We start from the raw sequence: 25,626 nt of genomic DNA, 5'->3' as shown, positions 1-25,626 counted from the left end.
TCAGGACGTAGAAATCCCTGTTCATGTGAAGATGGTAGTAACCCATAGCAACCAGTCAGATTGGTGTCTTCTCTCGGGTTGCTGCCGGTTTCTAAATGTGTGACCATTAAAATTCAGATTGTGAACTGAATGCTGTAAAATTGTCCTGTTTCGAATGTTCTGTTCACTAGAAGGGATACATTCGTCGTCCGTCCCGTCACCTGCTCCCCCCCCCCCCCTTCCTCCCCCCCCCTTCCTCCCCCCCCCCTTCCTCCCCCCCCCCCCCCCTTCCTTCCCCCCCCCCTTCCTTCCCCAGTGTTCCCGTCACCTGCTCATTCCCCACCCCCCGTGTTTTCCGTCACCTCCCTTCACCACCCCGTGTTCCCGTCACCTGCTCTTCCCACCCCGTGTTCCCGTCACCTGCTCCTTCCCACCCCGTGTTCCCGTCACCTGCTCCTTCCCACCCCGTGTTCCCGTCACCTGCTCCTTCCCACCCCGTGTTCCCGTCACCTGCTCCTTCCCACCCCGTGTTCCCGTCACCTGCTCCTTCCCACCCCGTGTTCCCGTCACCTGCTCCTCACCCCGTGTTCCCGTCACCTGCTCCTCCCCCCCCTCCCCCCCTTCCTTCCTTCCCCAGTGTTCCCGTTCACCTGCTCATTCCCCACCCCCCGTGTTCCCGTCACCTGCTCCTCACCCCGTGTTCCCATCACCTGCTCCCCCGTTTTCCCGTCACCTGCTCCTTCCCCCCCCCGTGTGCATGAATGTCCCCATTGTTTGAGGTCCATAACTTGGTGGGTTATACTGCCACCTTTCCGAGGAGGATTGAACAGTGCTGTTCTCCTTGCTGGAGAGGAAGCTGTAGCAGAAGAACCTGCAGTGCCAGGATCTCCCTGCTTCTGCTTCCTCCATTCTGTTCCGTGCAGTCATGGCCGTCCTATAGGAGGTCGGTGTACTCTGGGCTGTACAGCAAGAAGAGCTGAAACCAAGAGGTCGTAGAATCCCAGGTTGGTCTCTGTTGTCACTCGGTGGCCTGGAGACCATCTGGAAGAGGCCACAAAACAGAGTGGAACTGACTAAAACTGAAGGAGCTGCACGTGACAACCGATCCGCTTTAGCTTCAGATCATTCCGCTGAGCTTTGAAAGTGAAAGCTAGAGCCTGGTTGGTTGCCATGCTCAGCTGCTCCAGTTTTAGTCCATTCCCGTCGTGGATTTACAAGTATGAATTATTTTCAACTTGAAATTTCTGCGAGTTTAAAAAGAAAAAAACGATCGGTTCTGCTCTGAGCTGTGAAGAAAAGGAGCTCCTCGACCCGTAGGAAAGGAGTTTATATCTGGAGTCTTGGGGCCGGCTCTTGCAGTGTCCTATAATCAATCTTCTCTTCTCAGTTGGAGGTCTTCTACAGTCCCGCTTCACCGGATCCTCCCTACTCAAACAGAGCGAGTCTGGGCAAAGTCCGCGTCGATCTTCATCCACCTCCATGGGGGCCCCGTGGCCCGGCCTGGGCCTTCTGGCCCCTCCTTCCTGATGCCAGCTCCTGCTCCAGATGTACAGCTGAAGACAGTGGGGACCCGAAGGCAGCAAGGCCTGGTACCTCTGAAGAAGTCTGTGGGCTTCAGCCGTGGCAAGATGTTGATTGACATGGGTCTGTTTATGGGCCGCTCATTCCGGGTTGGCTGGGGGCCCAACTGGACCTTGGTTCACGGCGGAGAGTTCATCAGCGAGTCCAGCGTGGTGGAGAAAACCAACAATCTGGACTACAGCTTTCTTCCCAAACCAGTCACTGCCAAATCGTAAGTGTCTGTGGAGGCCGGTATGGCCACGTTCTAGGGGTTACAACATCTACACCCCCCAGGCATTTTATGTAGAAGATGAACCTTTCCATTGGGGCTTGTTTAGGGAAATACATAATCGGGGGGGGGAGTGTTTATAAATGTTGTTTAGTTCTTCCTCCACCTGTAGTGACGTGGCGCAGATGGAGGGTCTGCCATGTTGGGTCTGCAAGGTTTATGGAAATACATGATCAGAAATGAGGGGGGAGGGGGGGGTATAAATGTTTGGTTCTTCCTCTCCCTGTAGTGCCTTGGCTCAGATGGAGGGTCTGCCATGTTGGGTCTACAAGGTTTATGGACATACATGATCAGAAATGGGGAAGGGGGGGGGGTTATAAATGTTTGGTTCTTCCTCTCCCTGTAGTGACGTGGCTCAGATGGAGGGTCTGCCATGTTGGGTCTACAAGGTTTATGGAAATACATGATCAGAAATGAGGGGGGAGGGGGGGGGTATAAATGTTTGGTTCTTCCTCCACCTGTAGTGACTTGTCTCAGATGGAGGGTCTGCCATGTTGGGTCTGCAAGGTTTATGGACATACATGATCAGAAATGGGGAAGGGGGGGGGGGTTATAAATGTTTGGTTCTTCCTCTCCCTGTAGTGACGTGGCTCAGATGGAGGGTCTGCCATGTTGGGTCTGCAAGGTTTATGGACATACATGATCAGAAATGGGGGGGGGGGGTTATAAATGTTTGGTTCTTTCTCTCCCTGTAGTGCCTAGGCTCAGATGGAGGGTCTGCCATGTTGGGTTTACAAGGTTTATGGAAATACATGATCAGAAATGGGGAGGTGGGGTTATAAATGTTTGGTTCCTCCTCCACCTGTAGTGACGTGGCTCAGATGAAGGGTCTGCCATGTTGGGTCTGCGAGGTTTATGGAAATACATGCTCAGAAATGGGGAGGTGGGGTTATAAATGTTTGGTTCTTCCTCTCCCTGTAGTGCCTTGGCTCAGATGGAGGGTCTGCCATGTTGGGTCTACAAGGTTTATGGAAATACATGATCAGAAATGGGGGGGGGAGGGGTTATGAAAAGTTTTTAGTTCCTCCCCCTGTAGTGACGTGGCTCAGATGGAGGGTCTGCCATGTTGGGTCTGCAAGGTTTATGGAAATACATGCTCAGAAATGAGGGGGGGGGGGGTTATAAATGTTTGGTTCTTCCTCTCCCTGTAGTGCCTTGGCTCAGATGGAGGGTCTGCCATGTTGGGTCTGCGAGGTTTATGGAAATACATGCTCAGAAATGAGGGGGGTATAAATGTTTGGTTCCTCCTCCCCCTGTAGTGACTTGTCTCAGATGGAGGGTCTGCCATGTTGGGTTTACAAGGTTTATGGAAATACATGATCAGAAATGGGGGGGGGGGGGTTATAAATGTTTGGTTCTTCCTCTCCCTGTAGTGCCTTGGCTCAGATGGAGGGTCTGCCATGTTGGGTCTGCGAGGTTTATGGAAATACATGATCAGAAATGGGGGGGGGGGGGGGGTTATAAATGTTTTTAGTTCCTCCACTTGTAGTGACGTGGCTCAGATGGAGGGTCTGCCATGTTGGGTCTACAAGGTTTATGGAGAGGAATGTAGGCCTGATTATTTCCCAGGAGTAGTCTCCGTTCAGTACCAGGTACCCCAACCTCCTGGATGGACCTCCTGAAGGTGCCAGTTACTAATACTTCCATCCGTTTCCTCAGGCTTGCTGAATCTCCCTTTAAGGTCCACCTGGAGAAGCTGAGCTTGGAGGAGAAGGGTAAGGATCTTCAGTCCTATCTCATCCCTCTGGAGATTGAGCTGAAGAACAGCACCATCCAGCCTGACCCGTGTCCTCTTCTCATACCTAACCCTGGCTTTGCCGCCATTCACGACTACGCCGGATGGGTCAGTGAGGAGTGTCGGGAGCCTTCAGAGATGGAAAGTAAGTACGAGCGTTCAGATCTGGATTTCTAGGATCTGCGAGGCTTAGCTGGTCCCATAAAAAGGTGCAGGTTGTTGTGAACATGAAACGAGAGAAGTTCTCGGACGGTGGGCTGGGCACCCAAGGGTTGTGTCCGTAATGGATACGGCGGGTGCATTTTCAGAATTTGTGTTTTTAGGTCCTAAATCCACCGTTGGGTTTTTAAACTTTTCTTGTGCCGTTGTCTAGGAAGCTTCAGCAAGCTAAAGAGAACCTGTCCTGGCGCTCACGTAGGCCAAAGCAACAGGCTCACTTGAACCACTTAAGTCCCAAGCCCTTTCTGGAACGTTTTGTTGACGTTTTAACTCCGTCACGCTTGAGGGTAGAACAAATGTTCATGCCGAAGCACAATTTGGCAACTTTGACGTGTTTAGTAAAACCGTCCGTAACATCATGGCTACTTCGTACATCCAGGTGGATTATACCGCGTTTTTTTTCAGGACAAATTGGGTTTTCATTTGGTGGTAAATGGTCATGATGGGTATATATATATATTTTTTTTAATCAATGCAAAACTGGCCATGACACACGGCTAGAGGCGGTCACATGACCCTCCATACACGGAAGTACCAGGAGGAGCCATCTGCAGCTTACACACGACCAGAGGCGTGCACATTCTGGCTCCTGTAGCTAATCACAGTCGTTGGCATGTAGTTGCTATGCAGCAGTGATCAGGGCCCGTTACTGCCAGGTGGTCCTTACATTGCGATTACACATGAGCAGCTGTGATTGGCTGCAGGAGACTCCAGCCTCCTATTGCTTTTAATGGCGCTCCCTCTCACAGCTAATCGCCCGGGAGTTCGTCGCCCTCAATCGCCCGGTATTGTCGCCGGTAACCGCCGTTGGGCTCGTTCACTGGTGTCTTGTGTGGCTGAGGGACTACATATAATGTTCTCCACGTTTCTTCTCCCTCCAGCTGTGGTGAAGCACTGGTGTCTAACGTGGACCATGTGTAAGGCCTTGTGGGGCCAGCTCCGGGACTTGGAGGCCAGCCTAGATGAAACCAGCGAGTATGTGGAGAGATTACAGCGCAGGAAAGCCTTCTCCCATTGGCTGGCTGAGACGGTGGTTGAGCGCATTGAGTCAGAGGTGGTGATGCACCAGAAGGAACGTCCCATCGAAGCAGTCTTCAGTCACCTGACTGGCTGCCGAATCAGTGAGGCTTGTCGCCTGGCGCAGAGATCTGGTGAGGGCTTCATGTGTGTTCGTAGAAGTCTGAGGAGCAGTTCCACCTCCTGAGTCATTAGGGGGCGCTGTTTGTGTACAGCAGAGGCCTCCTTTCTACAGCTGTGTTGTCTTTGCAGGTGACCATCGGCTCTCTATGATGCTGTCACAGCTGGTGGGGAATCAGCAGCTCCAGGAACTGATGGCTATGCAGCTGGAAGACTGGCAGAAGCAGCAAGTGGACCGCTTCATCCAGGAGGAGCGGCTGAAGGTCTATGTGCTGCTATCTGGCACTGCAGTAAGTACAAGTTCCTTCATCCCATCTCGGGCGGGGGCTCCTCTAGGGGCGGCGTCCCATCCTGGGCGGGGGCTCCTCTAGGGGCGGCGTCCCATCCTGGGCGGGGGCTCCTCTAGGGGCGGCGTCCCATCCTGGGCCGGGGCTCCTCTAGGGGCGGCGTCCCATCCTGGGCGGGGGCTCCTCTAGGGGTGGCGTCCCATCCTGGGCGGGGGCTCCTCTAGGGGCGGCGTCCCATCCTGGGCGGGGGCTCCTCTAGGGGCGGCGTCCCATCCTGGGCGGGGGCTCCTCTAGGGGCGGCGTCCCATCCTGGGCGGGGGCTCCTCTAGGGGCGGCGTCCCATCCTGGGCGGGGGCTCCTCTAGGGGCGGCGTCCCATCCTGGGCGGGGGCTCCTCTAGGGGCGGCGTCCCATCCTGGGCGGGGGCTCCTCTAGGGGCGGCGTCCCATCCTGGGCGGGGGCTCCTCTAGGGGCGGCGTCCCATCCTGGGCGGGGGCTCCTCTAGGGGCGGGGGCTCCTCTAGGGGCGGGGGCTCCTCTAGGGGCGGCGTCCCATCCTGGGCGGGGGCTCCTCTAGGGGCGGCGTCCCATCCTGGGCGGGGGCTCCTCTAGGGGCGGCGTCCCATCCTGGGCGGGGGCTCCTCTAGGGGCGGCGTCCCATCCTGGGTGCGGGCTCATTTTAGAGATGATGTTTCCGTCAACCGAACTGTATCTCCCCGGCCCAACCTCTTTAGGGGAACCCTTCACTCCCTCATTTTTGCTCCATCCCAGACTCGCACCTTTGGGCCAGATATGGTATTAGAACCCTGGTGGATGTTATGTCCTCTGAGGTGCTATTAGCATTCTCTCAGCTTTCCCAGAGATTTCCTCTTCCGCAGATGTTCTTCTATTTCCAACTGCAACATGCAGCCAGGGCCCAATTTCCGCAGCCACCTATCTTTCAGGGGGACCCTGTCGAGGAGCTGTTGACTCAGGAGGACCTCTACAAACCACTGTCTACCCTCTGTAGAACATTCCTTGGTGTTAATTCCCATAAGAAATGATGGGCTATATGGAGAGAAGATATTCCTTCTCTGGATGAGGAGGATTGGGCGAAGGCTCTGGTGAAGGGAGTTGAGTTGGTTATCTCCTCCAGGGATAAGCTAATACAGGTCACATTTTACATAGGGTCTACTTTACCCCCTTTAGGTTCTCTCGGATATACCCAGAGTGGGACCCTACCTGTCCTCGCTGTAGGTTGCAGCCCGGTACCTTTTTATACATATGTGTCAGACGTGTCCTAGAATTTTATTATTTGGTCTGATGTTCTTCAGCTAATTAATGTACGGCTTCAGTTGTCCTTGACCCTCTCACCTGCCTTAGCATTGTGGGGGCTTCATGATGATGGCCAACGATCCCACCACCTCAAGTTGTTGATAATCCTATCTCCTTTAGAGAGATTCTATTAAAATGGAATTCTGGGGATCCCCTGGTGACATCGTCTTGGGAAATGGCTGTGGATGTGAGCCCCCCCCAATGTACAAGCTTGCCTATATCAATAGGGGCTGTCCATGGAAGTGTAAGGTGTGGCTCCCCTGGACGTCTCACTGAGGGATTGTGGTGACCCACTATTCTCTACTGGGATTTTGGAGTGGGGACGTATGGTGGCTTCCTTTTCCCTCCTTGTGTTCTTTTCTTCTCCCCCCATTTTCTTTTCCTTTTCTCTGTCCTTCCCCTAACCCCCCCCCCCCTTTCTATTTTCTTGGATATCTGGTTTCTGCTCATTCCACCCCTGGGTTTTCTCCTCACACGGCTTCTATTGCGGCAGTATTGCACTGATTGTCGTGATTATTGTGTGCAGAGTGTTTTGCTCCTCCCTTCCTCTTGCCCTACATTGGATGTTGTGTAATATATTGTTTCTACTCAACTGTTCTGTACCAAAACTTTTATGTCAAATGGTTGTATTATGTGCCTGTTATACTGTTTTTTTGTACTTCCTTTTACAATAAAACGCCCTATTTTTGTGTAAAAAAAAAATAAAAAAATCTACACAGACCTTCAAATCACAGCTCACCCCCATCTGTGGCAGAGCCTAGTTCTGATCCTCCTGGATCCTAAGAAACCATCTACTCATAGACCTTCAAATCACGGCTTGGCTCCCTCTATGGCAGAGCCTAGTTCTGATCCTCCTGGATCCTAAGAAACCATCTACTCATAGACCTTCAAATCACGGTTTGGTTCCCTCTATGGCAGAGCCTAGTTCTGATACTCCTGGATCCTAAGAAACCATCTACTCATATACCTTCAAATCACAGCTCACCCCCATCTGTGGCAGAGCCTAGTTCTGATTCTCCTGGATCCTAAGAAACCATCTACTCATAGACCTTCAAATCACGGCTTGGCTCCCTCTATGGCAGAGCCTAGTTCTGATCCTCCTGGATCCTAAGAAACCATCTACTCATAGACCTTCAAATCACGGCTTGGTTCCCTCTATGGCAGAGCCTAGTTCTGATACTCCTGGATCCTAAGAAACCATCTACTCATAGACCTTCAAATCACAGCTCACCCCCATCTGTGGCAGAGCCTAGTTCTGATTCTCCTGGATCCTAAGAAACCATCTACTCATATACCTTCAAATCGCAGCTCACCCCCATCTGTGGCAGATCCTAGTTTTGATCCTCCTGGATCCTAAGAAACCATCTACTCATAGACCTTCAAATCACGGCTTGGCTCCCTCTATGGCAGAGCCTAGTTCTGATCCTCCTGGATCCTAAGAAACCATCTACTCATAGACCTTCAAATCACGGCTTGGTTCCCTCTATGGCAGAGCCTAGTTCTGATCCTCCTGGATCCCAAGAAACCATCTACTCGTAGACCTTCAAATCACGGCTTTGTTCCATCAATGGCAGAGCCTAGTTCTCATCCTCTGGGATCCTAAGAAACCATCTTCTCATAGACCTTCAAATCACGGTTTGGCTCCATCAGTGGCAGAGCCTAGTTCTGATCCTCCTGGATCCTAAGAAACCATCTACTCATAGACCTTCAAATCACGGCTTGGTTCCCTCTATGGCAGAGCCTAGTTCTGATCCTCCTGGATCCCAAGAAACCATCTACTCGTAGACCTTCAAATCACGGCTTTGTTCCATCAATGGCAGAGCCTAGTTCTCATCCTCTGGGATCCTAAGAAACCATCTACTCATATACCTTCAAATCACGGTTTGGCTCCATCAGTGGCAGAGCCTAGTTCTGATCCTCCTGGATCCTAAGAAACCATCTACTCATAGACCTTCAAATCATGGCTCACCTCCATTTATGGTAGAGTTTAGTTCTTACCCTCTGGGATTCTATGAGTAGATTGTTTCCTTGGATCCCAGAGGGTGAGAATTAGGCTCTGCCACTGATGGAGCTGAGCCGTGATTTGAAGGTCTATGAGTAGATGGTTTCTGAAGATCAGAACTAGGCTCTGCCATAGATGAAGCTGACCTTCAAATCATGGCTCAGCTCCATCTATGGCAGAGTCTAGTTCTGATCCTCAGAAACCATATACTCATAGACCTTCAAATCACAGCTCAGCTCCATCAGTGGCAGAGCCTAGTTCTGATCCTCCTGGATCCTAAGAAACCATCTACTCATAGGATCCCAGAGGGTGATTACTAGGCTCTGCCACTGATGGAGCTGAGCTGTGATTTGAAGGTCTATGAGTAGATGGTTTCTGAGGATCAGAACTAGACTCTGCCATAGATGGAGCTGAGCCGTGATTTGAAGGTCTAAGATGGTTTCTTTGGGTCCAGAAGAATCAGTACTAGGCTCTGCCACTGATGGAGCTGAGCTGTGATTTGAAGGTCTATGAATAGATGGTTTCTGAGGATCAGAACTAGATTCTGCCATAGATGGAGCTGAGCCATGATTTGAAGGTCTAAGATGGTTTCTTTGGGTCCAGGAGAATCAGTACTAGGCTCTGCCACTGATGGAGCTGAGCTGTGATTTGAAGGTCTATGAGTAGATGGTTTCTGAGGATCAGAACTAGACTCTGCCATAGATGGAGCTGAGCCATGATTTGAAGGTCTAAGATGGTTTCTTTGGGTCCAGGAGAATCAGTCCTAGGCCCTGCCACTGATGGAGCTGAGCTGTGATTTGAAGGTCTATGAGTAGATGGTTTCTGAGGATCAGAACTAGACTCTGCCACTGATGGAGCTGAGCCATGATTTCAAGGTCTAAGATGGTTTCTTTGGGTCCAGAAGAATCAGTACTAGGCTCTGCCACTGATGGAGCTGAGCTGCGATTTGAAGGTCTATGAGTAGATGGTTTCTGAGGATCAGAACTAGACTCTGCCATAGATGGAGCTGAGCCATGATTTGAAGGTCTAAGATGGTTTCTTTGGGTCCAGGAGAATCAGTACTAGGCTCTGCCACTGATGGAGCTCATAGACCTTCAAATCACAGCTCAGCTCCATCTATGGCAGAGCCTAGTTCTTACCCTCTGTGATCCAAGGAAACAATCTACTAATAGGATCCCAGAGGGTGAAATCTAGGCTGTGCCACTGACGGAGCTGATCCGTGATTTGAAGGTCTATGAGTAGATGGTTTCTTAGGATCCCGGAGGATCAGAATTAGGCTCTGCCACTGATGGTGATCATAGACCCTCAAATCATGGCTTGGCTCCATCAGTGGTGGAGACAAGTTCTCACCCTCCAGGATCCTATGAAGTACAGGGATGGTGGCCCAGGTTAGCGGAAGGAAAAGTATGTGTAAAACATATGAACGGTAGACCTGATCCTCCATCTGCGCTGTAGTAATCCTTGTACTCAATGCTTTAATGGGGCAAAGAGAAGACTCCACCCCCCCCCCCCCCCCAGAATGCAGCAACCAATCACAGATCATTTTCAATAGTCGTCCTGTACAGAAGGTGGGGAGAAGGTAGCTGAGGACTTTTGTTGGTAAACTGATAGATCCATGTGCTGTTTGTTGCTGGAAGCTCTGCTGCAGTTCTACCGATCCCATGTGACCACAAGTGTCCTCTGTCCCCTCCCCCCAGGTATGGCAATCCTCTGACAAGAAGTCCATCAATGTCTGCTCTCAGCTGGACTGGAAGCGAGCGTTGGCTGTCCACCTCTGGTACATGCTCCCACCTACCGCCTCCATCGCCCAGGCCCTGCACAAATACCAGGAGGCTTTTCAGGTAGAGGCTCCGTCCTTCTACTGACTGATAACGGGACACCCTCCTCTTCTACTGACTGATAACGGGTGACACCGTCCTCTTCTACTGACTGATAACGGGTGACACCGTCCTTCTACTGACTGATAACGGGTGACACCCTCCTCTTCTACTGACTGATAACGGAGGTGACGCCCTCCTCTTCTACAGACAGATAACGGGGGGTGACACCCTCCTCTTCTACTGACTGATAACGGGGGGTGACACCCTCCTCTTCTACTGACTGATAACGGGGGTGACACCCTCCTCTTCTACTGACTGATAACGGGGGTGACACCCTCCTCTTCTACTGACTGATAACGGGGGTGACACCCTCCTCTTCTACTGACTGATAACGGGACACCCTCCTCTTCTACTGACCGATAACGGGGGTGACACCCTCCTCTTCTACAGACAGATAACGGGGGTGACACCCTCCTCTTCTACTGACTGATAACGGGGGGTGACACCCTCCTCTTCTACTGACTGATAACGGAGGTGACACCCTCCTCTTCTACTGACTGATAACGGGGGGGTGACACCCTCCTCTTCTACTGACTGATAACGGGGGGTGACACCCTCCTCTTCTACTGACTGATAACGGGGGGTGACACCCTCCTCTTCTACAGACTGATAACGGGGGTGACACCCTCCTCTTCTACTGACTGATAACGGGGGTGACACCCTCCTCTTCTACTGACTGATAACGGGGGTGACACCCTCCTCTTCTACTGACTGATAACGGGGGGTGACACCCTCCTCTTCTACTGACTGATAACGGGGGTGACACCCTCCTCTTCTACTGACTGATAACGGGGGGTGACACCCTCCTCTTCTACTGACTGATAACGGGGGGTGACACCCTCCTCTTCTACTGACTGATAACGGGGGTGACACCCTCCTCTTCTACTGACTGATAACGGGGGTGACACCCTCCTCTTCTACTGACTGATAACGGGACACCCTCCTCTTCTACTGACTGATAACGGGACACCCTCCTCTTCTACTGACTGATAACGGGGGTGACACCCTCCTCTTCTACTGACTGATAACGGGGGGGTGACACCCTCCTCTTCTACTGACTGATAACGGGGGGGTGACACCCTCCTCTTCTACTGACTGATAACGGGACACCCTCCTCTTCTACTGACTGATAACGGGACACCCTCCTCTTCTACTGACTGATAACGGGACACCCTCCTCTTCTACTGACTGATAACGGGACACCCTCCTCTTCTACTGACTGATAACGGGGGGGTGACACCCTCCTCTTCTACTGACTGATAACGGGGGGGTGACACCCTCCTCTTCTACTGACTGATAACGGGGGGGTGACACCCTCCTCTTCTACTGACTGATAACGGGGGGGTGACACCCTCCTCTTCTACTGACTGATAACGGGGGGGTGACACCCTCCTCTTCTACTGACTGATAACGGGGGGGTGACACCCTCCTCTTCTACTGACTGATAACGGGGGGGTGACACCCTCCTCTTCTACTGACTGATAACGGGGGGGTGACACCCTCCTCTTCTGCTGACTGATAACGGGGGGGTGACACCCTCCTCTTCTACTGACTGATAACGGGGGGTGACACCCTCCTCTTCTACTGACTGATAACGGGGGGTGACACCCTCCTCTTCTACTGACTGATAACGGGGGGTGACGCCCTCCTCTTCTACTGACTGATAACGGGGGGGTGACGCCCTCCTCTTCTACTGACTGATAACGGGGGGGTGACGCCCTCCTCTTCTACTGACTGATAACGGGGGGGGTGACGCCCTCCTCTTCTACTGACTGATAACGGGGGGGTGACACCCTCCTCTTCTACTGACTGATAACGGGGGGGTGACACCCTCCTCTTCTACTGACTGATAACGGGGGGTGACACCCTCCTCTTCTACTGACTGATAACGGGGGGTGACACCCTCCTCTTCTACTGACTGATAACGGGGGGGTGACACCCTCCTCTTCTACTGACTGATAACGGGGGGTGACACCCTCCTCTTCTACTGACTGATAACGGGGGGGTGACACCCTCCTCTTCTACTGACTGATAACGGGGGGGTGACACCCTCCTCTTCTACTGACTGATAACGGGGGGTGACACCCTCCTCTTCTACTGACTGATAACGGGGGGTGACACCCTCCTCTTCTACTGACTGATAACGGGGGGGGTGACACCCTCCTCTTCTACTGACTGATAACGGGGGGGGTGACGCCCTCCTCTTCTACTGACTGATAACGGGGGGGTGACACCCTCCTCTTCTACTGACTGATAACGGGGGGTGACACCCTCCTCTTCTACTGACTGATAACGGGGGGGGGGGTGACACCCTCCTCTTCTACTGACTGATAACGGGGGGGGGTGACACCCTCCTCTTCTACAGAATGATAACGGGGGGGGTGACACCCTCCTCTTCTACAGAATGATAACGGGGGGGTGACACCCTCCTCTTCTACAGAATGATAACGGGGGGGTGACACCCTCCTCCTGTCTGATATTGGGGCTGACACTCTCCTCCTCTTCCCCCCCCCCCCCCAGGTGTCGGAGGAGGGTCAGTGCTATGCATCCTATCCTCTGCCTTCATATCTGGAGAATACTGACCTGACTATGGAGTCTGACACCTTCCCTCCATCTATGCAGAGAGATGTCTGCTTCCACCTCCTGAGGCTGTACAGTGACAGGTGAGTGACACCTTGTGTAGTAGACTTGTCCCGGTCACTTGTATCCAGCCTCCATCCTATAGAGGATCCCACAAATCGGTGTCGCTGGACAGTACACCGCCATGGTATATGAGAGGGCTGGTCATTTGGGGGGGGGGGGGGGGGTAGGGCCTCTAAGTTACCCAGTGCACAGTCTGTGGAACCTATCAACTGGCAGCTCTTCCAGGTCTAGACTCCACCCCCTGATGACATCATCCATGTAACCAGAATCAGCAGTGCGGAGGATATGGCTTGGATGTCATGTTGCATGGAGTGCCTGGGCATTCTCATCCTGTGCCCATGGGCTCCGCCTCCTTGCGGGAAATCCCCCTTGTAGACGGTTGTCACCGGAACAGGTGTCCTCATTCGGGGAAATCCCCCTTGTAGACGGTTGTCACCGGAACAGGTGTCCTCATTCGGGGAAATCCCCCTTGTAGACGGTTGTCACCGGAACAGGTGTCCTCATTGGGGGAAATCCCCCTTGTAGACGGTTGTCACCGGAACAGGTGTCCTCATTGGGGGAAATCCCCCTTGTAGACGGTTGTCACCGGAACAGGTGTCCTCATTGTAGGAAATCCCCCTTGTAGACGGTTGTCACCGGAGCAGGTGTCCTCATTGGGGGAAATCCCCCTTGTAGACGGTTGTCACCGGAACAGGTGTCCTCATTGGGGGAAATCCCCCTTGTAGACGGTTGTCACCGGAACAGGTGTCCTCATTGTAGGAAATCCTCCTTGTAGACGGTTGTCCCGGAACAGGTGTCTTCATTGTAGGAAATCCTCCTTGTAGACGGTTGTCCCGGAACAGGTGTCCTCATTGGGGGAAATCCCCCTTGTAGACGGTTGTCACCGGAACAGGTGTCCTCATTGGGGGAAATCCCCCTTGTAGACGGTTGTCCCGGAACAGGTGTCCTCATTGGGGGAAATCCTCCTTGTAGACGGTTGTCACCGGAACAGGTGTCCTCATTGTAGGAAATCCTCCTTGTAGACGGTTGTCCCGGAACAGGTGTCTTCATTGTAGGAAATCCTCCTTGTAGACGGTTGTCCCGGAACAGGTGTCCTCATTGGGGGAAATCCCCCTTGTAGACGGTTGTCACCGGAACAGGTGTCCTCATTGGGGGAAATCCCCCTTGTAGACGGTTGTCACCGGAACAGGTGTCCTCATTGGGGGAAATCCCCCTTGTAGACGGTTGTCACCGGAACAGGTGTCCTCATTGGGGGAAATCCCCCTTGTAGACGGTTGTCACCAGAACAGGTGTCCTCATTGGGGGAAATCCCCCTTGTAGACGGTTGTCACCGGAACAGGTGTCCTCATTGGGGGAAATCCCCCTTGTAGACGGTTGTCACCGGAACAGGTGTCCTCATTGGGGGAAATCCCCCTTGTAGACGGTTGTCACCAGAACAGGTGTCCTCATTGGGGGAAATCCCCCTTGTAGATGGTTGTCACCAGAACAGGTGTCCTCATTGGGCAGATCCCCCTTGTAGACGGTTGTCACCAGAACAGGTGTCCTCATTGCAGGAAATCCCCCTTGTAGACGGTTGTCACCGGAACAGGTGTCCTCATTGGGCAGTTCCCCTTGTAGATGGTTGTCACTGGAACAGGTGTCCTCATTGGGGGAAATCCCCCTTGTAGACGGTTGTCACCGGAACAGGTGTCCTCATTGGGCAGATCCCCCTTGTAGACGGTTGTCACCAGAGCAGGTGTCCTCATTGGGGGAAATCCCCCTTGTAGACGGTTGTCACCAGAACAGGTGTCCTCATTGGGCAGATCCCCCTTGTAGACGGTTGTCACCGGAACAGGTGTCCTCATTGGGGGAAATCCCCCTTGTAGACGGTTGTCACCAGAGCAGGTGTCCACATTGGGGGAAATCCCCCTTGTAGATGGTTGTCACCAGAGTAGGTGTCCTCATTGGGGGAAATCCCCTTGTAGACGGTTGTCACTAGAGCAGGTGTCCTCATTGGGCAGATCCCCTTGTAGACGGTTGTCACTAGAACAGGTGTCCTCATTGGGCAGATCCCCCTTGTAGGCGATTGTCACCGGAACAGGTGTCCTCATTGGGGGAAATCCCCCTTGTAGACGATTGTCGCCAGAGCAGGTGTCCTCATTGGGGGATATCCCTCCTTGTAGACGATTTTCACCGGAACAGATGTCCTCATTGGGAGAAATTCTCCTTGTAGACGGTTGTGACCAGAGCAGGTGTCCTCATTGGGGGAAATCCTCCCCTTTTAGATGGTTGTCACCAGAGCAGGTCTCCCCAGTGAGACGTGGACCTCAGGATGACCCCTCGGGGCTTGTAAACCTCTGTAGATGCACTTTCTTAGGTTTTCCGGTCACTTGACTGACCTCTGTCCTCTGTAATAATCGGGGATTTCACCTTGTGACTCCTCTGTAGGTCTTATGACCTCCGCCAGCTCCTGGACCCCCGAAGTATCACCTCCGACCCCCTGGACTATCGTCTCAGCTGGCACCTCTGGATGGTACTACAGGCGCTAAATTACACCCACCTGTCAGCGCAGAGCCAGGGAGTGCTGCACGCCAGTTATGCTGCCCAACTAGAGAACGTGGGGCTGTGGGAGTGGGCCGTCTTCGTCATGCTTCACATCCCGGACCCCGTGTGAGTAGTCATGTCTTTCATCATCCTTCACATCCCCGGGTAGTCTTCATGTGAATCCAGGCTCAGCTTGGTCCTCTTTTCTGTAGTGTTCGGGAGTTGGCTGTGCGAGAGCTCCTACACCGGCACTGCGTCCTGCGGGAGACGACGGAGTCACTGATGAAGGAGAAGTTCCTGGTTGAGAAGCTCTGCATCCCGGCACAATGGATCCACGAGGCCAAAGCCATTCGTTCCAGGAGAGAAGGAGACCGACACAAAGAGGCCATGTATCTACTGAGAGCCGGCCACTGGAACCAGTGTCACCGGCTGGTCTCCCGTCATCTGGCTTCAGGTCAGCACCACAAGGGGGTGTCCTGGGGGAGGGTCCGAGCGGAGGGGGTCTCCTGGGGGAGGGTGTGATCAATGTTTTGTCTTCCAGATGCCATCATAAATGAGAATTACTCTTACCTACGCACCTTCTTGGACGAATTGTCCCGTCCCGAGAACTGCATCCACATCCAGGGTTGGGACACGGCAGGACAGGTTTGCCTGGATTACATCTCTGTCATAGAGATGCTGAACAGTATCCGGCAGGTGAGGCTCAGGACAAGGATATTGGATCTTCTTTGGTGGGTGGGGCTCGGGCTGAGGTGATTGGGTGTCTTCTCTGGATGTTGGGGCTCAGGGTAAGGTTGTCGGCGGGGATCATCTCTGGTAAGTGGGGCTCAGAGAGAGGTTATTGGGGATCTCCTTTGGTGGGTGGGGCTCAGGGTGAGGTTGTTGGGCATTTTCTCTTTTGGGTGGGCCTCGGGGTAAGGTTGGGCATCTCCTCTCCTGGATGGGGCTCAGGGTGGGGTTTTCAGGGATCTTCTCTGGTGGGTGGGGCTCAGGGTGAGGTTGGGGATCTTCTCTGGTGGGAGGGGCTCAGGGTGAGGTTGCTGGGGGATCATCCATGGTGGGTGGGTATCAGTTGGTTATCTTCTATGGATCTTGGGGCTCAGGGCATGGATGTCAGGGATCTTCTGTGGTGGGTGAGTCTCATGGTGAGGTGATCGCGGGTCTCCTCTGGATGTTGGGGCTCAGGATGAGGTTGGGGATCTTCTCTGGTGGGAGGGGTGAGGTTGCTGGGGGATCTTCTCTGGTGAGTAAGACTCGGGATGAGGTTGCTGGGGGATCTTCTCTGGTGGGTGGGACTCGGGGTGAGGTTGCTGGGGGATCTTCTCTGGTGGGTGGGACTCGGGGTGAGGTTGCTGGGGGATCTACTCCGGTGGGTGGGAGACGGTTATCTTCTCTGGATGTTGGGGCTCAGGGCATGGATCTTCTGTGGTGGTTGAGGATCGGGGAGGGTATGGTGGATCTGTGGTGGGTGAGGCTCGGGGAGGATATGGTGGGTGAGGCTTGGGTGGTATGGTGGATCTGTGGTGGGTGAGGCTTGTGTGGTGGGTGAGGCTTGGGTGGTATGGTGGATCTGTGGTGGGTGAGGCTTGGGTGGTATGGTGGATCTGTGGTGGGTGAGGCCCGGGGAGGTATGGTGGATCTGTGGTGGGTGAGGCCCGGCGAGGATGGGGTGGATTTGTGGTGGGTGAGGCTTGGGTGGTATGGTGGATCTGTGGTGGTTGAGGCTCGGGGAGGGTATGGTGGATCTGTGGTGGGTGAAGGATGACGGGGTCTCTCTCTTCCAGAGTGAATGTTCGGGGTATGGTGGATCTGTGGTGGGTGGTATGGTGGATCTGTGGTGGGTGAAGGATGACGGGGTCTCTCTCTTCCAGAGTGAATGTTCGGGGTATGGTGGATCTGTGGTGGGTGGTATGGTGGATCTGTGGTGGGTGGTATGGTGGATCTGTGGTGGGTGAAGGATGACGGGGTCTCTCTCTTCCAGAGTGAATGTTCGGGGTATGGTGGGTTTTGGGGGTGGTATGGTGGATCTGTGGTGGGTGAAGGATGACGGGGTCTCTCTCTTCCAGAGTGAATGTTCGGGGTATGGTGGATCTGTGGTGGGTGGTATGGTGGATCTGTGGTGGGTGGTATGGTGGATCTGTGGTGGGTGAATGATGACGGGGTCTCTCTCTTGCAGAGTGAATGTTCGGGGTATGGTGGGTCTCGGGGTGGTATGGTGGATCTGTGGTGGGTGGTATGGTGGATCTGTGGTGGGTCTCGGGGGTGGTATGGTGGATCTGTGGTGGGTGGTATGGTGGATCTGTGGTGGGTGAAGGATGACGGGGTCTCTCTCTTCCAGAATGAATGTTCGGAGTATGCTGGATCTCGGGGGTGGTATGGTGGATCTGTGGTGGGTGAAGGATGACGGGGTCTCTCTCTTCCAGAGTGAATGTTCGGGGTATGGTGGATCTGTGGTGGGTGGTATGGTGGATCTGTGGTGGGTGGTATGGTGGATCTGTGGTGGGTGAATGATGACGGGGTCTCTCTCTTCCAGAGTGAATGTTCGGGGTATGGTGGATCTGTGGTGGGTGGTATGGTGGATCTGTGGTGGGTGGTATGGTGGATCTGTGGTGGGTGGTATGGTGGATCTGTGGTGGGTGGTATGGTGGATCTGTGGTGGGTCTCGGGGGTGGTATGGTGGATCTGTGGTGGGTGGTATGGTGGATCTGTGGTGGGTGGTATGGTGAATCTGTGGTGGGTGGTATGGTGGATCTGTGGTGGGTGAATGATGACGGGGTCTCTCTCTTGCAGAGTGAATGTTCGAGGTATGGTGGATCTGTGGTGGGTGGTATGGTGGATCTGTGGTGGGTCTCGGGGGTGGTATGGTGGATCTGTGGTGGGTGGTATGGTGGATCTGTGGTGGGTCTCGGGGGTGGTATGGTGGATCTGTGGTGGGTGGTATGGTGGATCTGTGGTGGGTGAATGATGACGGGGTCTCTCTTGCAGAGTGAATGTTCGGGGTATGGTGGGTCTCGGGGTGGTATGGTGGATCTGTGGTGGGTGAATGATGACGGGGTCTCTCTCTTGCAGAGTGAATGTTCGGGGTATGGTGGAACTGTGGTGGGTGGTATGGTGGATCTGTGGTGGGTCTCGGGGGTGGTATGGTGGATCTGTGGTGGGTGAATGATGATGGGGTCTCTCTTGCAGAGTGAATGTTCGGGGTATGGTGGATCTGTGGTGGGTGGTATGGTGGATCTGTGGTGGGTCTCGGGGGTGGTATGGTGGATCTGTGGTGGGTGAAGGATGACGGGGTCTCTCTCTTCCAGAGTGAATGTTCGGGGTATGGTGGATCTGTGGTGGGTGGTATGGTGGATCTGTGGTGGGTGGTATGGTGGATCTGTGGTGGGTCTCGGGGGTGGTATGGTGGATCTGTGGTGGGTGGTATGGTGGATCTGTGGTGGGTGAATGATGACGGGGTCTCTCTCTTGCAGAGTGAATGTTCGGGGTGGTATGGTGGGTGGTATGGTGGATCTGTGGTGGGTCTCGGGGGTGGTATGGTGGATCTGTGGTGGGTGGTATGGTGGATCTGTGGTGGGTGAATGATGACGGGGTCTCTCTCTTGCAGAGTGAATGTTCGGGGTATGGTGGATCTGTGGTGGGTGGTATGGTGGATCTGTGGTGGGTCTCGGGGGTGGTATGGTGGATCTGTGGTGGGTGAATGATGACGGGGTCTCTCTCTTGCAGAGTGAATGTTCGGGGTATGGTGGATCTGTGGTGGGTGGTATGGTGGATCTGTGGTGGGTGGTATGGTGGATCGGGGGTGGTATGGTGGATCTGTGGTGGGTGAAGGATGACGGGGTCTCTCTCTTCCAGAGTGAATGTTCGGGGTATGGTGGATCTGTGGTGGGTGGTATGGTGGATCTGTGGTGGGGGGTATGGTGGATCTGTGGTGGGTGGTATGGTGGATCTGTGGTGGGTCTCGGGGGTGGTATGGTGGATCTGTGGTGGGTGGTATGGTGGATCTGTGGTGGGTGAATGATGACGGGGTCTCTCTCTTGCAGAGTGAATGTTCGGGGTATGGTGGGTCTCGGGGTGGTATGGTGGATCTGTGGTGGGTGGTATGGTGGATCTGTGGTGGGTCTCGTGGGTGGTATGGTGGATCTGTGGTGGGTGGATGATGATGGGGTCTCTCTTGCAGAGTGAATGTTCGGGGTATGGTGGATCTGTGGTGGGTGGTATGGTGGATCTGTGGTGGGTGGATGATGATGGGGTCTCTCTTGCAGAGTGAATGTTCGGGGTATGTTGGGTCTCGGGGGTGGTATGGTGGATCTGTGGTGGGTAAAGGATGACGAGGTCTCTCTCTTCCAGAGTGAATGTTCGGGGTATGGTGGGTTTTGGGGGTGGTATGGTGGATCTGTGGTGGGTGAAGGATGACGGGGTCTCTCTCTTCCAGAGTGAATGTTCGGGGTATGGTGGATCTGTGGTGGGTGGTATGGTGGATCTGTGGTGGGTGGTATGGTGGATCTGTGGTGGGTCTCGGGGGTGGTATGGTGGATCTGTGGTGGGTGGTATGGTGGATCTGTGGTGGGTGAATGATGACGGGGTCTCTCTCTTCCAGAGTGAATGTTCGGGGTATGGTGGATCTGTGGTGGGGGGTATGGTGGATCTGTGGTGGGTGGTATGGTGGATCTGTGGTGGGTCTCGGGGGTGGTATGGTGGATCTGTGGTGGGTGGTATGGTGGATCTGTGGTGGGTCTCGGGGGTGGTATGGTGGATCTGTGGTGGGTGGTATGGTGGATCTGTGGTGGGTGAATGATGACGGGGTCTCTCTCTTGCAGAGTGAATGTTCGGGGTATGGTGGGTCTCGGGGTGGTATGGTGGATCTGTGGTGGGTGGTATGGTGGATCTGTGGTGGGTCTCGTGGGTGGTATGGTGGATCTGTGGTGGGTGGATGATGATGGGGTCTCTCTTGCAGAGTGAATGTTCGGGGTATGGTGGATCTGTGGTGGGTGGTATGGTGGATCTGTGGTGGGTGGATGATGATGGGGTCTCTCTTGCAGAGTGAATGTTCGGGGTATGTTGGGTCTCGGGGGTGGTATGGTGGATCTGTGGTGGGTAAAGGATGACGAGGTCTCTCTCTTCCAGAGTGAATGTTCGGGGTATGGTGGGTTTTGGGGGTGGTATGGTGGATCTGTGGTGGGTGAAGGATGACGGGGTCTCTCTCTTCCAGAGTGAATGTTCGGGGTATGGTGGATCTGTGGTGGGTGGTATGGTGGATCTGTGGTGGGTGGTATGGTGGATCTGTGGTGGGTCTCGGGGGTGGTATGGTGGATCTGTGGTGGGTGGTATGGTGGATCTGTGGTGGGTGAATGATGACGGGGTCTCTCTCTTCCAGAGTGAATGTTCGGGGTATGGTGGATCTGTGGTGGGGGGTATGGTGGATCTGTGGTGGGTGGTATGGTGGATCTGTGGTGGGTCTCGGGGGTGGTATGGTGGATCTGTGGTGGGTGGTATGGTGGATCTGTGGTGGGTCTCGGGGGTGGTATGGTGGATCTGTGGTGGGTGGTATGGTGGATCTGTGGTGGGTGAATGATGACGGGGTCTCTCTCTTGCAGAGTGAATGTTCGGGGTATGGTGGGTCTCGGGGTGGTATGGTGGATCTGTGGTGGGTGGTATGGTGGATCTGTGGTGGGTGGTATGGTGGATCTGTGGTGGGTATCGGGGGTGGTATGGTGGATCTGTGGTGGGTGGTATGGTGGATCTGTGGTGGGTGAATGATGACGGGGTCTCTCTCTTGCAGAGTGAATGTTCGGGGTATGGTGGGTCTCGGGGTGGTATGGTGGATCTGTGGTGGGTGGTATGGTGGATCTGTGGTGGGTGAATGATGACGGGGTCTCTCTCTTGCAGAGTGAATGTTCGGGGTATGGTGGATCTGTGGTGGGTGGTATGGTGGATCTGTGGTGGGTGGTATGGTGGATCTGTGGTGGGTCTCGGGGGTGGTATGGTGGATCTGTGGTGGGTGGTATGGTGGATCTGTGGTGGGTGAATGATGACGGGGTCTCTCTCTTGCAGAGTGAATGTTCGGGGTATGGTGGATCTGTGGTGGGTGGTATGGTGGATCTGTGGTGGGTGGTATGGTGGATCTGTGGTGGGTCTCGGGGGTGGTATGGTGGATCTGTGGTGGGTGGTATGGTGGATCTGTGGTGGGTGAATGATGACGGGGTCTCTCTCTTGCAGAGTGAATGTTCGGGGTGGTATGGTGGATCTGTGGTATGGTGGATCTGTGGTGGGTGAATGATGACGGGGTCTCTCTCTTGCAGAGTGAATGTTCGGGGTATGGTGGATCTGTGGTGGGTGGTATGGTGGATCTGTGGTGGGTGGTATGGTGGATCTGTGGTGGGTCTCGGGGGTGGTATGGTGGATCTGTGGTGGGTGGTATGGTGGATCTGTGGTGGGTGGATGATGATGGGGTCTCTCTTGCAGAGTGAATGTTCGGGGTACGAGCTGGAGAGGTTACACAATAAAGTCATCTCCGTCTGTAACCGGGTGGAGCAGATCCAGTGCTACAAGTCCAAAGACCGGTTGGCTCAGTCCGGTAAGTGTTGGCCAATCCTTATCCTGAGTTCAGCCGGAACCACCAATAGGAAGTCCTGGTACTGGACAGAGGGGGGAGGTGACATTATGTCGGGGACCTCCCCTCTCCTCACTGATTGGTGGATTTCCTATCCCGGTCATACAGCACTTGGCTGATGGCTCAGACACGCCCTTCTAACCCCGCTTGTCCTTCCTTTCCAGAAATGGCGAAACGCGTTGCCAACATCCTCCGCGTGGTCCTGCGTTTACAGCATTCACCGGAATCGGACGACTCCGCCGACCTCCAGCGGGTCCCCCTCAGACTGCTGGCCCCCCACATCGGCCGGCTCCCCATGCCAGAGGACTATGCTATGGAGGAACTCCGCAGCCTCACACAGTCTTACTTGAGAGAACTGACTCTGCGCAGCCAATAAAACGGCGCCTGTCCGGTCATGTGACTTCCCTCTGGGAGGCCTTTTTTGTATTTCCAGTGCCCCTCCCCGGGAAGGCGGGGTCAGAGGCCTGGGAGTGGCCGTTCCTGCAGGTAGATTGCTGAATGTGAGTCCCATTTAAAGGAGAAGTACAAGATTTCTAGAACCATGGAGCCGGCCCACCTCTGAAGCTGTGGGCCAATCAGCAGTCGGGATTCCATAGAAACACCCTCATTAGCCTGGGGCCCCGTGGCATTGATATCCACCAGTGTGGGGGGGAGGGGAGGGTGTTTTTATTGGTGCATAAAGAATCTTCCACTTCTCCTTTTTAATGACGTCCTCTTGTGATTGGTCAATGGTGGGAGGGCGTGGCATACGTTGTAATGACGTCCTCCTGTGATTGGCCGATGGTGGGAGGGCTTTGGCATACGTTGTAATGACGTCCTCCTGTGATTGGCCGATGGTGGGAGGGTGTTGGCATACGTTGTAATGACGTCCTCCTGTGATTGGCCGATGGTGGGAGGGTGTTGGCATATGTTGTAATGACGTCCTCCTGTGATTGGCCGATGGTGGGAGGGTGTTGGCATACGTTGTAATAACGTCCTCCTGTGATTGGCCATTGGTGGGAGGGTGTTGGCATACATTGTAATGACGTCCTCCTGTGATTGGCCATTGGTGGGAGGGTGTTGGCATACATTGTAATGACGTCCTCCTGTGATTGGCCATTGGTGGGAGGGTGTTGGCATACATTGTAATGACGTCCTCCTGTGATTGGCCGATGGTGGGAGGGTGTTGGCATATGTTGTAATGACGTCCTCCTGTGATTGGCCGATGGTGGGAGGGTGTTGGCATATGTTGTAATGACGTCCTCCTGTGATTGGCCGATGGTGGGAGGGTGTTGGCATACATTGTAATGACGTCCTCCTGTGATTGAGTGACTACAACGTATACCGGCATCGTCCAATCACTGACCAGTCGCAGGAGGATGTCCTTACAACATATACCGACGCCCTCCAATCACCGGCCAATCGCAGGAGGACGTCCTTACAACATATACCGACGCCCTCCAATCACCGGCCAATCGCAGGAGGACGTCCTTACAACATATACCGACGCCCTCCAATCACCGGCCAATCGCAGGAGGACGTCATTGCCCGAGGTTTCCTATGTACAGAGTTTTTATGTTGGATGGTGTGGCTCTCCTCTGGAGGTGGTGACTGATTGGTGGGATGTCCCTTCACACGTCCCGGTCCCGTCATCTGCCAAAGTATGAGGAGCGTCTGATTGGGTGTCACAATGATGCGTTTGATTTGCTCGGCCTATCACTGTTCTCATTGCAAGTGTGGATGAGTCGTCCACCGGTGACCTGCCGCTGGGGGGCGCTCTGGGTGTGAAGGACATCTGTAGTGGGCCCCCGGCTGTATGATGTCTGGCCTCCTATCGGGGACCCACTACCATGTCCTGCCTGTTGGGGAATGTTACCGCTGGCCGCAACGTCACCCCGAGCAACCGCCAGCTGATCCGTGATGGGGGCGGAGACTTCACACAACCCTCCGCCTTCCCGTGGAAGTTCATGGGAACCCAGCAACCTGATCCTGCATGGCGGTGGGAGGGTCATCCAACTCACTGGCCTATCACTTCAATCTGCCGGGATGTGACTGTTCCCCTCCCCCCCCCCCCCCCACCCTCCCCGTCACCTGACCCTTCTCATTACCCACCCTCCCCGTCACCTGACCCTCTGCAGCTGTGACCCCCAACTGTCCCTGGCTGGTATAGTCACCCCAATCGCCCAATTCTCCCCCGGGTCTGAGTGTCCCCCAATGGTCCCGGGTCTGGGTGTCCTCCCAATGGTCCTGGGTGTGAGTGACCCCCGACTCTCCCTGGGTTTGGGTCCCTCCCCCCCCAGTGGTCCCAACTCTCGCTGGGTATGAGTGTCTCCCCAATCACCCAGTTCTCCCCCAGGTATGAGGGTCCCCCCAATGGACCCGACTTTTCCCGGGTGTGAGAGTCCTGGCTCTCTCCCCAGGTTAGAGGGTGTCTCCCTGCCCCCCCCATGGGTCTCGACTCTCCCCGGGTACGAGGGTCCCTCCAGTGGTCCTGACTCTCCCTGGGTATGAGTGTCTCCCCCGGGTACGAGGGTCCCCCAATGGTCCCGACTCTCCCTGGGTATGAGTGTCTCCCCCGGGTACGAGGGTCCCCCAATGGTCCCGACTCTCCCCAGGTATGAGTGTCTCCCCCGGGTACGAGGGTCCCCCAATGGTCCCGACTCTCCCTGGGTATGAGTGTCTCCCCCGGGTACAAGGGTCCCCCAATGGTCCCGACTCTCCCTGGGTATGAGTGTCTCCCCCGGGTACGAGGGTCCCCCAATGGTCCCGACTCTCCCCAGGTATGAGTGTCTCCCCCGGGTACGAGGGTCCCCCAATGGTCCCGACTCTCCCTGGGTATGAGTGTCTCCCCCGGGTACGAGGGTCCCCCAATGGTCCCGACTCTCCCCGGGTATGAGTGTCTCCCCCGGGTACGAGGGTCCCCCAATGGTCCCGACTCTCCCCAGGTATGAGTGTCTCCCCCGGGTACGAGGGTCCCCCAATGGTCCCGACTCTCCCCAGGTATGAGTGTCTCCCCCGGGTACGAGGGTCCCCCAATGGTCCCGACTCTCCCCAGGTATGAGTGTCTCCCCAATCACTCAGTTCTCTCCCGGGTACAAGGGTCCTCCCCAATGGTCCTGGGTATCAGTGTCCCCCCCGATGGTCCCGGGTATGAGTGTCCCCTCCCCCGATCTCCGGGCTGTGTGGAAGTGTCGGAGCCCCGCCCTCTGGCGTGGTCTGGTGTGCGTTTGCCCGGTGTTGATGCATGGGGTTATGAGAAATTTTATTTTAAGAGAATTAATAAATACAAATTCTTTTGTTTTTTTGTCTCCAGAACTTTTTAATAAAACTTTACAATGCAGTTTGGTGTGATCTGTATGGGGGATGGGGGGGTGGGATCCGTATGGGGGGTGGGGGAATCCGCTCTGGCTTTGCAACCATCTAGATCACGGGTGTCAAACTGGCGGCCCTCCAGCTGTTGGTGAACTACAA

The 25,626-nt window shown here is 54.5% G+C and overlaps 1 protein-coding gene across 1 annotated transcript; it reads left to right on the top strand.

Moving 5' to 3' along the window:
• Positions 1 to 1,366: 1,366 nt before the first annotated feature.
• LOC149429965 (nuclear pore complex protein Nup98-Nup96-like) lies at positions 1,367 to 25,495 on the top strand (the record flags this gene model as incomplete). Its single annotated transcript, XM_089666306.1, is given in 12 exon segments — positions 1,367 to 1,492; positions 1,495 to 1,771; positions 3,488 to 3,708; positions 4,664 to 4,933; positions 5,052 to 5,209; positions 10,218 to 10,361; positions 12,921 to 13,063; positions 15,471 to 15,692; positions 15,779 to 16,020; positions 16,108 to 16,262; positions 22,029 to 22,140; positions 22,341 to 25,495. Coding segments are annotated over 12 exon segments (2,282 nt in total), but the record flags the coding sequence as incomplete, so codon positions are not given.
• Between the last annotated feature and the right edge of the window lie 131 nt (positions 25,496 to 25,626).

Source organism: Staurois parvus, unplaced genomic scaffold (assembly GCF_062004578.1).
Source record: "Staurois parvus isolate SC_StPar_1 unplaced genomic scaffold, SC_StPar_1.0 ptg002676l, whole genome shotgun sequence".
Classification (NCBI taxonomy): Eukaryota; Metazoa; Chordata; class Amphibia; order Anura; family Ranidae; genus Staurois; species Staurois parvus.
This window is presented reverse-complemented; position numbering and strand designations above follow the sequence as displayed.